The following is a 17,502-nucleotide window of genomic DNA, read 5'->3' as shown; positions in this document are numbered from 1 at the left end:
AGATGCTGTGTGTGTGTGCAGGTGAGAAAGAACATGGACAGGCATGGATCAGGGAGAGCACATTGAAACTCAGTGGATCTTGGGCTGTGGGGTGCTGCAGACTGCCCAAAGGCAAGGTGTCTTCAGGAGCTCGTTGGGAGCAGCATGGGACTTGTGGCTGGCAGAGGCATGGGGCTGAGGATGGAGCGGGGCTGAGCTGGTCTGCCAGGGGCAGCCCAAGTATATATACAAATATGTATATATACACAAACACATATAAAAAGGAATAGCTGCTTTACCGCCCTTACTTGTATCACATCCATAACAGCTTCCTATGGGCTATGCCAAAAAACGCGGCCTATTCTCTCACATGTATTTGCCTTTGACTTCAGTGGATGGCAGATCAGGCCCTGAGGCTGCCCAGTCCACAGCACTGTGCACTCTCCCACGTTCCCATCAGTCCATCTGAAAGGAGGGCATTGATGTGTCTCCATAATGCAGCCATTACCAGCGCGATACCAAGACAGATCAATCAAAGGCAACACAACAGCCAGATTCAGAGAATTCCAAAATTGAGGTCAGACTCAATAACTCTTAGACAGACGCCAAGAGGGAGAGACACACATATATACAGGAAGGCAAATTTTAACTGTGCAAACCTAAAAATGTCACTTGCAGTGATGGATTGGATGTGTTTTGGCAAGAACTGTTATTTCCTCCCCCATTACCACCCCTCGCCTCTGCATCAGTGTTGGCATAAGGTGCCTTTGTCCCGGTGGCCTGACTCTAAACTTCCCCTCAACACACAGTCCTGAGATTTTACAGCACGAGCCCTGCAAATGGGTGCCCTGCTGCTTTGTTGTGCCCCGAAGGGACTACTGCAGTGCTGCAGAATACCTCTCCCTAGCAGAGGCCCATTTCATGACTAAATCCCAGCTCCTGGGACAGTCAGGTGCTGGAGAGCTTCCTTAGGTGAAACGCCTCAAAATGTAACTGAGCTCTCATCAGCACGGATGGGGCGATGGGCGGCTGCCTGGGAAATGCCCTGTTTATACTAGCGCTCCACTGTGGATGAGCTGGTTGTTGCAGTTGCTGGGGATTTACGGACTCTGACACGAAGGCTGAGAAGTCAGAGATTTTCCTAGGTTATGGTGCTGGACTTGCACCAGGGAAAATAAAATCCCTGTAAATCCACGCAAACCCACAGTTTGGCTTAATTAGCTCGGTCAACCTTGGCTTCCTGTGCATTTTCTGCTCAGCTGTTTGGAGTTGGTAAGCTACTACAAATGATTAATCAAGACACATTATTGGTAATTATGTGTATCAGAGTGGCATTTAAAAACCCTACCTGATACAACACCCTACTGCAGTTAAAATTTACAAGCAGACAAACACAGCAAAGATGACTGAATTTGGTGGTGAATGGCAATCCTGATTTCAAGATCAAACTCTGAATCAAACACCAAAAATCCACCTCTAAACTTCCTGCTTCGCAATGCATTAAGCACATCCAGCTAGTAAATACTAGTGTAAAACTGCAACACACACCCCGGTCCCTTTCTGTCACCACAGGAAGTTGCCAACAGATTTCTCCTTCAAAAAGAGAAAAAAGATTAAAAAAAAATCTTAAGTATCCTAAGATGGTTTACGTTGCATTAATTAAATATGGGCTTTGCCAGTGTGTGAGTGTGCAATGCACAAGTTTCCAGAGAGTTAGGAATTCATGCATGAAGGCAAGCAGTTTTAGGGACTTTTCCGGTGTTCAAGGACAATCAAAGATGCCACGAGATAAGCTATATTAAGACTCCCAAACAAAAACTGTATGTATCAACAGTAAGTCCGCACACCAGAGATCTTGCAATCTAAGCAGACAGTGAGAAAAAAGCAGGGGAGGAGGAAATGAGGCCACAAAGTGGTGATTGAAGAGAACTTCACCTGGATCAAGAGCAGTCTTGTTCCCTTGGCAAGTGTATGACCCCAGTCCCACTGCCTCCTCTAGACTATATTGCCTCATTTTCACTTGTTCTGCTGTTTAACCCCTTGCCTCAAAAAGCAACATAAAAATACACTACTACAATGCCCGCTGATCAGCAGCAGTGGGTTCCTACCTCCTCTCACCCATCAGCTGCAAACTCCTCAATTAAACATTCAGGTCTCTCTCAGACACTGACAACTGCTCAGAACCTGAGCTTCAGAAAGTCTGAGAAGAGCATCTCTCTCCTCCCTTTCTAAGGAGAGGAAATTCCTCTTCATTCTCTAAAGTTATTCCCACTTCTCCATGCATATGGGTGGGACTTGTACAAAAGTGTGTGAAAAATCTGTGGCAAAGAAGAGAAACACACTCAGTCGTCCCACGGCGCATGCCAACCCCTAAGAACTGCAGCATCTTACCTCCGTGATTCCTGTACATCTGCTCCTGCTTATTTGCTGGCTAAGTATAGCACAAAGTTGGGTTACAGCAAAGAGACAAGACCTTATTATCATCCCCCCAAACAATCATCAACAGTGTGTTCACCTGAATGCTTACACAGGATTTCTTTTACCTTTGGCTTTCAGGTTTTGGCTATCCACAAGAAGAGACTCTTAAAACCTAAACCCATTTACTTTTAGCAGAGAGATCCATTTCCAGCACAATTGCTTATGAAATGACTGTAGGGTGCAAGAGCCTTAAAATTCACCAGCTGCTGAGAAATTACGGATGGCATCTCCAAATGCTGTCAACAGCCAACAAATGTTGCTAGAAAGATCTCTTTAGCATGCATGGATGGATACATCAAGGGCAGTTGTGTCTGTACAAGAGAAATTCCTCTTGCACTGTACATTTGGGGTTTAAAGTGGGAACACTGCACAGAGACAATTAGCATTTATTTCTAAAACAGGAAACTTGCTTTGCATATTTCATTTTAACACAGTCACGCTTTTTTTTTTCCCAAATAACAAGCTGAATCCTAAAATCCTAACATAGTTTACATATAGACAAAGTCCCAGTGAGTATCCAGTATCCACCCTGGGCAAGGGTGAATAAATGCTGATGCTGAATTGTGGTATTCCCAGTCAGATTGAGCAACACATTATTCTGCAAACGGTGGTTTCAAGAAGGTGTCGTTACTTGTGAGCAATAACAGGAGAAGCCATCCTTCATGCACACGCAAATGCACGCAAGAGCAACATGAGCTATCCATGCACAACAGTGGAGTGGTTTCCTATTCCCTTCCAGCCCAGAGGAGCCGAGCGGCTGCTCTACACCAGCCTGTTCTCTCGTCCCCAGAGAGGTGACCCTGTCCCATCTACCAAGAGGCAACAAGGCACCATCATGCCTTTCCTGAAGTCTTCTCAGAGCACTGCCCAGGATCCTGGGTAAGGATGCAAGCTGTGCAAACCCCGATGAAGATGCAGCCCTTGCTGTGAAGAGCTAGTGCCCTTCCAAGGCACACACTCCCTCATGTCAGCTCCCCCGTGCCCCGGGGCACGCTTGGCTCCAGCTAACATTTCCCCTCGGAGAAACATCATCCAGTGGTCTGCAGAGCCCCGTGTTTTGTGGCGGGGCATCGAGGTGCATTACCTGCGGTCTCTCTGTCCCCTGCTGACAGCTCTCCGTTGATCCCATTCTCTTTGGTCCGAGCGTACGTCCCTGGCTGCTCGTGGCCACCCAGCCCTGGCTCCTCATCCTCTTGGTAGGGAAATCCATTGGCACTTCTGACCAGTCCGGCACCCGCGCCACCCTGTTCCTTAATTTCAGGTGAATGTGGGTGTGAAGAAGCCTCTGTTAGCTGACCTGAAGTCCAGTGTGGTGCCTTGGCTTCGTCTTTCCTATCCTCCGCCATGTTTCCTTGCCTTCACCACTTGGCCTGTAACGACATTAGCAGGAGAGATCAGCTCCAAGTGGGTGACCATGCCCTTGGCCGGCAGGCAGTGACCGGGCACAGCACAGGCACGTTACCAGCAGCACTGCCAGGGAAACTCTCGTCTGGCAGATGAGAGAGGGTTTAAATGCAGAAGTGTCTCTGCTTGTCTGTCCCGGGCGTGAGTGAACTGCTTTAAAACCAAAACAAACCACAAGCAGTAAAAATTATGGGTCAAGTCCTCCCTGACTCCCATATGCCTTGCAATTATTAGCACCAGTTTCTTGAGGGCTGCCCTTTCGTTAATCTGATTTTAACTCATTAATTATAGTTAAATGTTGACTCATTTAACAAGAAGTGAATCGGTCATAGTAATGCAACATCTTCCCGGGGTGATAAAGGGAAGAATGCCGTAACTACTAAAAGAAGTGAAGCTGCTACTGCAATTTTCACTGCAGCTGCAAAGAGCAGGTGCTCTTCCGGCACAGAACTGCAGGGCGATGTGTCCTCTGAGGCACATGCAATCTGCTGCTAGCCACGACAGAAACCACGTTTGAGAACATTCACTGCGTTCCCGAACATATGTGCTATTTGACCCTGTCTATATCCACTCTTACTTGCTGTTTTGTGAACATTCACACTCATTCCCTTTTGTCCAAAACAGCCCATGGGGAACAGTTGTTTCCCACACAAGCATTTTAATTCTTTTATGACTATCAGTATTTATACATAAACAAAACTAATCATTATTTGCTACTTCACACATATTTCATTCCTGTTAATTAGCTCGCATTTGTCAAAGCCAGGAAAAGAAGCCACTGCACAAGCTTTGGCTACTCCTCACAAAAAAATGTAGTAGTAGGTCCTCAACATGTAAACCTAGGAAGACAACATATCGTAATCCGTGTTTCCATGATAAGGTAACCTCTGGGGAGGAGAGAAAGGCTTGACTTGAGCTAGCTACTCCAAAGTGAAACCCAGCAGGCCTTTTCCAAAAGCACTTGCCACCCTTTTTCTCTTGGGAGAAAAAAAAAAAAAAACAACACCTAAAAGAAATCAGCTGAATGCAGTCAACCAGCAACGTATCACAGTCTGAAGAGTCTAGAAAAGAAGGCACAAAACTGGATGGTGCATATATTCTGTAGACATTTAACAAAAAACAAACAACCAAACCAGAAAAAAGCCCCCTAGTTTCCACAGAGTCAGGTCAGTTTGCAGAAAATCTCTAAACATGAGAAAAAGCTATTGTTATTTGTCAGATAAATCATTCACAATTGATAACTTGACCCCTTTCTGATCAGGTATAATCGTTTAATAATAATAGCTTTTAGAGCTACTTCAAATTAAAAAATCATGATGAATCCTGAAAATTAGATTTCATTCACAATAAACACGTGACTCAAACTGTAGTTCCCCCCACAAAAGGACTAATAACTCTTTTGCCTCCCAGTGAATCCATCGTGTTTTGGGAAGCACAGCTCTGTCTGCTCTCACCCTGACCCAGCGCCATTCCCTGGGGATAACTAATTGCATAAAAACTGCAGGAGCAGGTGAAACTTCAAGCCCAGCATTTCCTCTAAGTTGTAATGAAAATGGTGGGCTGAGCAGTATCACAAAGCTCAGTGGCAATGAGTCATGCCTCAATCAACCACAGAAATAATAAACACGCTTCACATCCCTTTGCCTTCCCCTCCTCCTTTACCCTGATGGGAGACTCATCAGTGAACCATTCTGCATATACAGCAAGACCCTTAATGCAGCCATCTCAAATCATACCAGAAGAGCTGATGGGGTAATTATGGAGGGGAGAGCCCAAGCTGGGCAAAGACCATCTCCTACATACCAAAGAGACAACCCTCTGCCTCTAGGTCTGTTTACTGCATGACACTAGAGAACATTTTCTGATCAGGGCCTTTCCAAAACATGAGGCCACGGGACAAATGCCTCCCTCTGTACAAAAGCGAGTAGCACACATCCAAAGCCACCGACATTTGGGGTCTGAGGACAGAACAGAGCCTCTTCTGGGAAAAAAGGAGACATTCTCATCTATGTCCCCTGAGGAAGCTCAGAAAAAAAAAGAAAAAAAGAAAAACCCAAACCCTAACTCAAGGCTTTCCCCACCAATCCAGTGTACTTTGAACCTGACAGTGAGCCCCAGGAGCAGTATGAACCTGCCCATCGGCTTCAGCAGCTCAGCCTCTGGGTCATCCACCAGAGGAGCCCAGAGCCTCGGCAGGGAGACTGAGGGTTACGCAAGACCCGAGCATGGGGAACGCAGTTCTGAAAATCACTGGGATGAACATAACGGTTATTATCCCACTGCCGCAGTTTGGAGGCTATTATCCCTGAAGTGCCCTTCCCTATTCCAGGCAGACAACTCCCTGCTTCACTTGAAGCTCTTGAGGAAGGATATTCACATCCTTACAATGGACCGTGTCACAGAAGTCCTCTGTGAAAGTTACAAAAGTGCTTTTATCTTTAAAAATAAATAGAGTGGGCAGGCTTCAATGAAAGCTGTGTGTATCTGGAGGCAGAATTTGGCTCAGTATTTATAATAGATGGTTACAGAGTGAAACATGGATGAATTAATTCTTGACTCTCTGTTATTCATGAAGTGCTCTCAGAGTTTATAATGGTAGTAGAAACACAGCAAGTGAGTCACACAATGCATCTTTGTACTCAGCAATTTAGCAATGACTATCTCCTGTACGACGTGATTCATCCACAGCTCAGGTTCAAATCCAGAATACACAGGTGTGCTTTTTACCATCAGGTTAGTTGTTTTTCTGTCATTTCATTAGCATACCATGGAATTAAATTAATCGGGTAATTCAAATATTGATGCAGAAATACCAAGAGTGGACAAATATTATGGCAGAATTTAAATAGTGTTAGGTATAAAAAAGAAGAAACCTGGAATAGTTTGGACAATCTAGGGAAACACAGTACTTCAGGGAAGCAAAAAGTTCCTCTTTCCACTATGATTTTCTTATTCTTTGCATAAACTGCAATGAAGGCTTTCAAAAAATATCAGAAAAGAAGGCACAGCCAGTCCTCTAAAATGTCATGTTGCTTAGTTAAAATTAATTTGGATATTTATGAGCCTTTTTTCCCTGCACATTATAGCAGAACCTCAATATCAGAGACTATGCAGCAGCAGTCTTACTAGTACGTTCTCACTAGTATGTTCTCACCATTCTTCTTGTTCATCAGCTGAAGTCAGTCGCGGTGAGAGGGTAACCGAGGCAGGCGCTGAACCACGGCAGCCCCAGGCAAGCAGGAGGCTGCAGGAAGGGCAGCGGAGCTCACAAGCTGTACCAGGCTTGGCTGCACCAACGCCCCAGCACAGCCCCTTGCTCCAAAGCCATCCTGGTGACATCACGCCAATATGCCATGGGGCACGAGTGTAAGCCTCAGCACAGGCTGTGCTGCATGTTTTTACCTACTCCTGTGTCTATGAGCCCATTCACAGTGAAATGAGGCTATTTGATTTCAGGGAAGCTAATTCATTAACTAAGAGAAACAGCCACCTGGATACATGGAGGAAGAGCTACAATTCCAGTTCAGGGGAGAGAATAACACCGGGGGTTCCTAAAAGGAGAGACAACAGACTTCTCCAAAAAGAAAAACAAACCCTGGCAGGGGGCATGGCCAGATCCTGAGCTCAGTGGGAGAGAGAGGGGAGGAGAAGGGAGGTGCCATCTGTATGGCTCCAGGGCCAAATCCTGCTTCCCAGAGGGCTATTTAGCTCAGATGCACCATAGCAATGACTCAGCTACCCTGCTCCCGAGTCCGGAGCCAGGAGAGGGTGGGGATTGCTCCATGGAGGCAGGCTGGGGCACGGAGGCATGGCTAGCATGACCTCAGGTACCCAGGGCTTCCAAAACTGCTGAATGACACTGCCTAAAAGATACTTTTTTATGAAATTCAATTAATTAGGAGAATTTCTTTCAGAGAAAAGAAATTTATGGGGTGACGTGTTCATAAATTTTTGAAGAAAAGACGGGACCAAGTAGAGAAGAATGAAATTAAGACGTCTCTAAAATGAGTTACACTAAAAAAAAATTTTAAAAAAATGTCCTTCCTTAACTTAAAAAACCCCAAACCATATACAAGAGTAGGGTGCAATCTAATTTATACTGGTAAATAACACAACCAAGAAAACCTTTAATTCATGTCCACGTACCAACTGGCCAGTTCGGATGATGTGTCTGAATATTAAATATCAGGCACTGTGGATTAAAAGGTCCCAAGAGAATTTGCCAGTAAATTTAACTTACCGACAACTTATGTGTAGAAAGGCCAAGGAAAGCAGGTAGATATCAGGAGGCCGGAACAGAAACAACAAGAGACAGAAGGTGGGAAACCTAGATGGACAAATTCCAATAACCTCCTGCCACCATCAAAGAGCTCAGCCTGTAGTATGTAGTACCCAAACCCCATCAGTGCTATTGTCTTCATAGACTCTCCACATATTTACAAAACATGAGGGCTAATTTTGGATGCCATGAACACATGGAGAGCTTTGCACCCAAATTTTACCCTTTCATTTCAGTTAACATGCATCTTCTCTCAAATTAATTTGATTATTTTTGGATGTGAGCAGTCAAAAAGAATCACAGCAAACAGCATGGATGGGGAGAAAGTCTCATGGTGTCTGACAGGGAACATGTTAGCTTCCCCCTTACTTAAAAAGCTCGGTCACGGTCCATAAGCTGCTAGATGATTAACAAAAGTTACCACTTGATCCTAAATGTCTAAGTACCATAATTCTAGTAATACGGTATATTATTAGGCAGAATTATACATTCTCTCAATTGAAGCCACTCTACCTCTCAAGCCTAATAAAGGACAAACAGGTTTCTCTGGTAATTTATAACAAATATAATTTATTTCTTCCTTGTCCACTGCTTGAGTTATTAGCTTGCAGCTAGATCCCTCCTTCTAGACAATACCAGCAAGACTATCCTCTTAAATACTACCTTGCATTTGTTAAAAATGCAGGCAGCGTTCATCTCCTCACACTTGTATTAGCATTTAGCAGTTTTTAAAGGCTTTTCCATTTCCACACTGCAAACAGTTAGTCAATAGTCACATATTCTTTGTAGAAAATCCTTTTGATTGTACCTTGGATTACAAAACGAATGAAAACTAATGGATGGCGTCTGGACCAGAGGCTGAACAAAGGAAGCTCACTGGGAAAGATCAAGAAAATGTACCGCAATCTGCATCCTTGCCAGACCTGAGAACGAGGGATGGCTGCAGCCTCCAAAGCAGTTGATCAGACCTGCAGCACTGGCACAGCAGAGAACGAGCAGAGAGCCAGAGGAGCAGCTGCTCATACTACTCACTCCTCCACTCCTTCCTGCACGGTGTCCTGCCCTGTGGGCACAGAGATTTAAACCCATCTCGGAGTTTCCCACCATTGGACTGGGCATCAGCAGAGGCAGGCAGGTGGGAAGGGTGGGTCACCCTGCTGCAGGAGCTGCACAGCTCCTGATGAAGGGGAATGCTTTCACTTGGAGAAATGTGAATTTGCAAAGCCCCCCCTGCTCTGTACTGAGTAACAAACCCCGCGCAGCCAGGCGGTACACCCAGGTGGTGCACAGGAGGGCCGACATGCAGCACCAGTCGCATTTCCATTGGTAGCAAGCAGGTCCATCCTGTTGCAGAACATAGGAACAGGTAAACATATGAGAACGAAATCTTTCAGCTGCCACTCCTGACCGACAGAGCTCTTCCTCCCTGGGGACAGTATTAATTTCTCTGGGCTGCTGGAAAGCAGAGTGCAACTGAGCCAACCTGCTGCTGGATGCTCCCCTCCTGAGACACATGGTTGCCCAGCACACAGGGCTGTCCTCACTCCCACGCCCAGGGACTGCATGAACTTGCTCAAACTGCAGAAATCTAAAACCGGCTACCCTTCTCTCTTGCAATGGTGAAATCACGGTACTAGCAGCTTCTGCCTGAAAAAAACCTCATCTAACATAGAGCTCACTTCTAGCTAAAAAGCCAGAAGAATCCCTGCACACCCCTTCCTGCTCCAACACCACCCCTTTTCGACAAACCGTTTCTATCCACAATGATGCATTTTTCTACCATTTACCATTCATCAAACACCCTCACACACCCCCATCTATCACTAATCATAATTGCTTCCTGCAGGAGAGAGGAAAGGCATTTTAGCTGGTGAAGGAAATGGTAACCATAACAACAGCACCATGACAACTATAAGTGATATCTGAAACAAGAAATAAGGCAAAAACTTATTACCAATAAATTTGGTCCATGATAAGGATGGCAAAAGCACTAAAGAAGCAATACCAGTCAGTAAAGGTGACAACATGAAGAAACACAGGTCCCTCTGAATTAAATTGCACACCATCCTTCTGCAAATTTTAAGATGAGGCACCATGACAGCCTTGTCTTCTCCTGATCAGTAAACAGAGAAAGCAGTCCCTGCTCAATCCTACCTGAGATCTCTCCTGCCTCGGGGAGCTGGAACGGCTGAAGGATGGAAGGAGTGCTGCCGGGAAGCCGGGACATTTCCTGGCAGCCAGAAGACTCCCAAATTTCTCAGTGGAGTGTTTTGTTTCCAGGAGACTTGTTGAAACGAGCCCTGAACAAGGACGGGATTGCTCCCAGGGGAGCACCTCAGAGTCAGACACACTGCATTCATTTTTCCACCAAGCACAATTTCAAATGGGCATCGTGAGCCCTCTCTGTGCACTTTGGAGAAGGCATCGCAGTTGGCAGGCTTGTTTGAAACATGAGGCTTCTCAGCCATTAGCCAGCAACCATCTAAATGACCCATGCCAAGGCCCTGACTTACAATCCTGGCAGAGAAAAAGATTCACCAACACTTGTGACTACATTGGCTTTTTCACCCTCAGTGCAGGAGGCACAGAAAAAAAAACATAAATAAACAGCACTAGCTCCAAGGGTTGTGTGCAGATAAAGTTATTTGGGGTGTGATCAGACAGGGGAACGTTCAAAGAAGCAGCTGCACTATGTGAGCCTCTCAGGGCTTCTCAGGAGGAATTCAGCTCACCTGTTTGCTACGCAGGATTGCTCAGGGTGGGCACACTGAAGTGGTCTTTCCCCATTGAAATACTTTGTCACCCTCTGCACAACTTCCCTCTCCTAACCTCCTTGCTTTTCAAAGCACTGCAATAATCTAACTGGAAATTAAACCTTTCTACACGGTACACTTTGGTTCTTCCACAATATGAATAAATGGAGATTTTCAACTCTATATTTAAGACTTAATGGAATAAACACTCAACTCAGTCCTTATTTTTACTTTTACAGTCTGTTTTTCACTACCAAAGTAATTATAATTTACCCCACTTATTACAAATACATTTTCAAAAAGCTAAGAAGAACAGAGGAAACCTTTAGTTTAAGGAGATGATTTTGAAGGGAAAAGGGAGATTCAGACAGCATCCAGGAAACATGTCTCCAATAGAAGGAACGTCTTTTTTTTTCATATTGCCCTCACCACAGTGGTCACTTCAAACCTTGGCAAGACGACAGCTGAAAATCCATAGCAACAAGACAGCCAAGCTGGAGGACAGGCTATATAAGACAAGGGTGCTCAAAATACTACTTAAGGGGAAAAATTCTTCATCAGTCAGGGAAGAACAAGTATACAACTTGATATAGTCATTGCAGGCCAGGGAAAAAGGTAGAACTACTAGATATACTCACAAATACATCACACTAAAAGCACTGTGGCTGCCAACATTTCACAAGTTTGGCCAGCTGAAATCTTGTCAGAAACAAACACTGGCTGGCTAATAAAAATGAACATTGAACGCTTGGTTCCCCTCCCCACTGCCATTTCCATTATATTTTCAGTGCTTATCAACAGCTGAAACAAAAGTCATCTTCTGCTTATTTATTGCACAGGTACAGAAGGTGATGGCAGCACACACTACCCAGATTACTTCTAATCTTCTAATTCTTAGACTCATATTTTCAAGACTGTTGTTTGAGGGAGTGCCAGCCAAACTGTGTATTTGCCACAGCTACTGCAAACAGACTGCACAGCTCTGTGATTCCTTTGCTCTCAAGTCACACTAGTCACACTAATCAATACATGTATTTGGATAGGGTCTGGTAAAGGTAGCCCACGAAAAGGCTGGAGTGACATTTTGCAGGATTTTTGTTCCCCACTCCGACCTTGCTAAGACACAATGATTTGATGTTGCATCTCTTCTCTCAAGAGATTCCATGATGAATGACAGTTCAGATTAGGTAGCGAGGAATTAATTAATTATACTAATATGTTACTTGTATATTCTCCACGTAGGACAGGTCTATGCTCTTGCCAACTTCCGTGGAGTTACTCTGCATGCAGGTGAGGCAAACTGAACCATTTAGCAGAGAGGTGCTACAAACTGAACTGCTAAGCAAAAACTCACACAACAAGATCTCCCTTACCCAGAAAAAGCACTTTAACTACACTGGTATGTCTTTTCCTTCTCTGCATACATGAATTACTTTCACATTCCTTACTCCTTCCAGTTTCACCAAGATCTCATCAAGCATGACACATTTTCACACAATCTTAACTTTACTCAGTGAGCTTTTAATTAGAAAAAAAAAAATGCTGCCTCTACAAATGTGTCTGCATTTTTTGATTTTTCAAAGGTCTTACACCTAACTTTTAAAACTAATTCCACCCCTGCTACAGTACAATCTTTGAAAATATCCAGATGCTGTCTTTGAGAGCATCATCATGTCAGCTACTACAAGCATGTCCTGGGCTAATTTCTGGCAGATTCTTCCCTGTAAATACATGCAGGAGAACCAGCCTACAGCAGAAATCTGGAATGCAGCATTTGCACCACAATCCAGCTCTCTGCAACCCCTCCAGGGCCATGGACCCCCGAAAAAGGGGTAGTTCAGTAACTCCAGGGGTGGACTTCCTGATCCAGCTGCCATCCCAACTTAATTCTGTCCTTCCATACGCTGAAGTAAAGGAACACAGTTAATTATTCCACAACTGAACAAGCAACACAAAGGTGCTGATGTGAAAATGAAGTATGGAGGTGGTAACAGGAAAGGATCTTCAAGGCCATGTGTTACTCCAGTTTGTTTGGGTAAAATATCTTGCTCACGTGAAAAAAGTTTTCTCCCCAGGTCAAGGGCGGCAGATTATTCCTTTGCTGAGAGTGCTTTTAGCTTCACTTCGTAATACTCAGACACACCAGGCAATCATGCCAGGCACACAGTGGAAGCAGAAGCATCTTATTGTCTAACAGAGGCATTGTTTATTCATGCTGAAAAAGAGCATCAGAAAAAAGAAAGCTTGTGCCGAGGTCCCTCCATCCAGACTCACTTAAGCATCGTTGACTCTCAGTTTCGCAGTCAGAAAACCTTAGAGGCAGGGGCCCAGGAACCCATTACAGCCAACAGAAGCCAATGCTTTTAACTGCAGCACAAAACATCTAACTGTAAATAAATAAATAGAAATAAGGAGACAAAGGGTTGGAAAACTGATTGGGAAAGAGGTTATTTGCAAAGTCTGCTTGCTTCTATATTTACAGCAAACTTGGCATGGATTAGCTAGTGCTAGAATTTTCTTTCCTAGGGAATGTCTGAGCAGTGACTGTTGTGCTGCAAAACCTTGGTCCTACAGAAGTGGTAGGATTATTTAATCCCTTCATATTATTTTCTAACCAACAATGTTACAAACAAAGGACTTCTTTTAACTTAAATATACCTTTATGCTTGTATGACTTAAAAATACGCTGTCCACCCACATTCAGCCACCCACTCATATGTCCCATGACTATATACCCAGGCAAATAAAATAATCTCTCCCTACCTGGAAATGAGAATACCCAGAAATCTTTTGTAGTCTTATCACTCTAGACAGTGAAATCACAATATTTCGGATATCATTTTATCATGTGGTAGCTTTTCCCTGCCAAATCTTTACTCAACCAACCCTACCGCCTACAAAATAAAAGAAAGCAAGCAGCCACTCCTCCAGCTTTTTCAGACACAGGGGCAGGAGGGCAGGGAGGACAGAGCCAGTGTTGAAGGAACCTGAAGCTACAGAGTTGATTTTGCAGCCCTCGCTTTCAGAGGAAGTTTTTCCCTCAAAAGGGTTTCAATTAAGATCTTGGGATGTGCACTGAAACAGAAAGAAGAGTTTATGTGCCCCAGCTTGTATTTTAACTCTAGTGATTTTCTTAAAGTTTAATTTTTAATTCCTTGGTTTTTTGAATTAAGAAAATTAAGGTATCTAATCTAAAGTGTGAAGGAGGAACCAACTCACTGAGTCATTCAGCCTTTCTGAAATCTTAATTGATGGACTTGCTGTCACAGCAAAGACCTATTTCAGAGACGCGTTTCCTTCCCAAGCTCCCATGGGTGTATGCAATTACCTGATTCTTGCTACAGGTTGGGTTTAACCTTGTTCTGCTGCCACCCCTTTTCTTCCCACCCTGTGCCGAGGGGCTGACGTATGTACGTGAAGTCAGTGGCATTCTCCTGAGATAAGATGAAGAATGAATGAGTTTTGTGGGAGGCGAGGAACAAGCCCAGGGCCAGGGAGTAGGGAAGGGTAAGAAAGTTGCATTGGATTAAGAAAGTGCATGTCAAGAATGATAAGACGTGACTGATGAACAAATTCAGTAACTGAGGAAAAAGTCTGGAAAAAACCCAAGCCATGGGGCTGAATGTATGTTTTTTTAATATAAAGAGACAGCTAGGGAGAAGGAGGGAAGCTAGGATTTGCCATTTCCAATCAAACCATCCAGTCTAGACTCCTGCCACAAGCAGTGGCCAGCACAAGCTGCTCCACATGAAGAGGCAAAAAGCTCCACAGAGCTTCAGTCTCACATCAGTGTGTTCTCAATGCACAAAGTCTCCACCCGGTGACACAGACCTGCTGATTTCCATCGGAGCCAGGTGCCTACATGTCTATGAGGATCCAGATCACCATGCTCTTTCCAATACAAGCAGTGCACACAGAAGATACCCTCAAGGTGACTTTCTGGACAAGGGAAGTAACCTATCTGTGTCCTTCCATGGAATGCTGTCAGAGATTTCCATTAAAAGGACAACAGAACACAAAAGCACAACGGGATATAGGACATGCAAAGCATTGATGGTTACACAGAAAATTCACTCATGCATTTATGTGTTCAGGTGCTTCTGATGTCTTTTTTTGAGAGGTATCCAGGATCCAACACATGATTCATCTGGAATTTCTCTGTATTTTTTTCTTTTGCAAAGTCTTTCAGCAGCACTAATGCTGGTGTTGGTTTAGGATGCCTGAAAGCATTAAGTATTAATCACAAATGAAATAAAGTAGACCTCGAAAAGGTACACAGAGCTCAACGAGGATGATAAAAGATCTGGAGAAGCTTCTGTGCAAGGAATGACTAGACAGGCTATGACTCTTCATCCTGGGAAAGAAGGGAATGGGACAGATGTTTATAAAAATACGTGCAGCATGGAGAATATAAGCAGAGAAGAGAAAACAAATAATCGCTCTCTCCACAAAGAGCTATAGTGCATCAAACAGAACTCACTGGTGGCAAGCTCCCTGCAAATGAATGGTGATTCTTCCCACTGTAGGGAATTACACTGTGCAGGAGGTGGTGTATGATAGAAGTTTACATAGATTCAAAAGCGAACTGCTGAATTTTTCTTCCATTAATTTGCCCATGGTTTCTCAATTTGAGAGCCTTTTCTGGGAAAGGAGTGTTTTTACCATGTAAATAACATCTAGATCTAACGCAGTTAAGAGACTATTTGCTACTTTAATATTGACTTCAAATAATTGTGTGGTTTCCTGTCACTGATTTTTAAAGGCGACCCTTCCCCATCAAGTGTGATGGAATGTCAGCCCCTTGCTGAGCATCACAATGTTTAACAAACTCTAAATGAAAATACACCATGTGATATAGACCATATTGCACTGTAAATGAAAAGCACCTATTGCACAGTCAAGCTCTAGCAAATGAACAGCTTTGTTGGTCTGATAAGTTTCTAACTGAAACACGACATTACATCTCAGATACGTGTTCTTCCATATCCCTCTGCTGATGCAGCAAAAAACAGGCTCTGCAGACTATGTCTTGCCACTTCTGTGTGGCTGGTTCACCACATGAAGAAAGGGGGTGCTCATTTTCAACCTGTTCTGCAGAATCAACTTGACCACCTCATGCTAAAAATCTACAGGCAGCACACGGAGACACGGAGCTAATGATTAGGTCGGGGACATCAACAGAAAGATCAGCTGAGAAAAGTGTTCTGCGGTAGGGGTGATGCTGAAGAGAAAAAGCACATGAGCAGCTAGGAAGACAGACGGCCCTTCCAGAAGGACCTGGTTATGTATCCAGAGCCACCATTTGTAAGAGGTCTCATGAGATACTATATATAAATGTTTTATAGATGAGATGCTTGAAGCTGCAACAGCATAAGCGAAGTCTTGTATGTTTTCTTTTTCATTTAGGGCAAGCAGTCTGAAACACATGCCCCACCACTGACCTCAACTCTGACCCAGAGGGGCTGCCTCTGGTTGAGAAGATGATTCATTCAGTCTGCTAGAAGGGCTGAATGAATAGGCAGTTATTCAGACTGCAGAACGCTTATCACTTGGGATTCCCTCAAAATTTAGGTCTGACATGACTGGGTCAGTAACCACGCGCTTTTGTTCCTAGCTCCTTAAACAGAAATGTCTCTTTGCATCCTTCAGTGGTTCCCACAAATCAGGTCGACTTTTATGGCTTGCTAATTATTACTGCTAGACTTCTGCCGGGCTTCAGGATGAAAAGAAGTATATTTCTGAAAGCTCAGGGCACAAAACTTACAGAATAAATCACTGTCTATCTGGCAGCAACAAAATCCAGCCATGGCAGCCACTTAAATATACACATCTGGATAGTGCTGAACTTTATTTGTTTAGGAATGGAAAGTTTTGTTCTGCTTTTGTTGACAGAGCATATTAAAGACTGCCAAAAATGCAAAAAGAAAAAAAGAAGTAACTGTCACAAATTGGATTTTGTCTAGAGGTGCATCAACATATATCACACATACAAAGCTATCTGGAATGACATTAAGGTTGCAAGGTTACACCTCAGGATTTCGGCTGTGAAAGAAATGAGAGATGACTGCATAATCGTAACTGGGTCCCCTCCTGCATATGTACTAAGCTACTGCCTAGTTCAATAAACATAATTTATTCTTCCCATTCCTTCTGCCTAGATTATCGCAGTCTCCACTGGATCAGCTTCCCATCCCAGCCCAGGCATTGCCCCTGTGGACTCCAGTTCCTCACCCAGGGCCTGTCCATGTTTGCTGTCCAGTTTATAGTTTTCAACACTGCAGACTTTGAAAGTTTTATCCTCCTCATACCAAGGTCCACTTTCAGATCCTCTCCTGCAAGTTTCATCCCAAGCAGCAATTTCCTCATTCCCATTCCTCTATTAACTTCCAGTTTTCCTTCCTGGACTTCTCATCCAGTCCCTCTACAACTTGCCTCCATCTCGTTGCTTACCCATCCCCACCTTTCCCCATGCATCCTTTATCAGAGCTGTCTCTTCTGCCCTTGACCCCCTGCTTCCACAAGTTCTGGGCCATGTTTTCTAACTTTGGTTGCCTCTGTATTTGAAAGTGTGGACTTTCTCCTCTCCCAGACTATAAGCAAAGGAGAGGC

The 17,502-nt window shown here is 44.1% G+C and overlaps 1 protein-coding gene across 1 annotated transcript in view; it reads right to left on the bottom strand.

Annotated features, from left to right (window-relative positions):
* The window catches only part of MAP2 (microtubule associated protein 2), a 188,895-nt gene that overhangs the window by 67,342 nt on the left and 104,051 nt on the right, over nt 1-17,502 (bottom strand). Inside the window, exon 4 of the mRNA XM_009281067.1 lies at nt 3,542-3,827. Within this exon, the coding sequence (XP_009279342.1) occupies nt 3,542-3,803 (262 nt within the window). The 5' untranslated portion in view covers nt 3,804-3,827. The remainder of the gene's footprint in view (nt 1-3,541; nt 3,828-17,502) is intronic.

This window comes from Aptenodytes forsteri, unplaced genomic scaffold (assembly GCF_000699145.1).
Source record: "Aptenodytes forsteri isolate BGI_AS27 unplaced genomic scaffold, ASM69914v1 Scaffold340, whole genome shotgun sequence".
NCBI classification, from domain to species: Eukaryota; Metazoa; Chordata; class Aves; order Sphenisciformes; family Spheniscidae; genus Aptenodytes; species Aptenodytes forsteri.
Note: the sequence above shows the minus strand (reverse complement) of the source record. Positions and strands in the feature narration are given on the sequence as shown.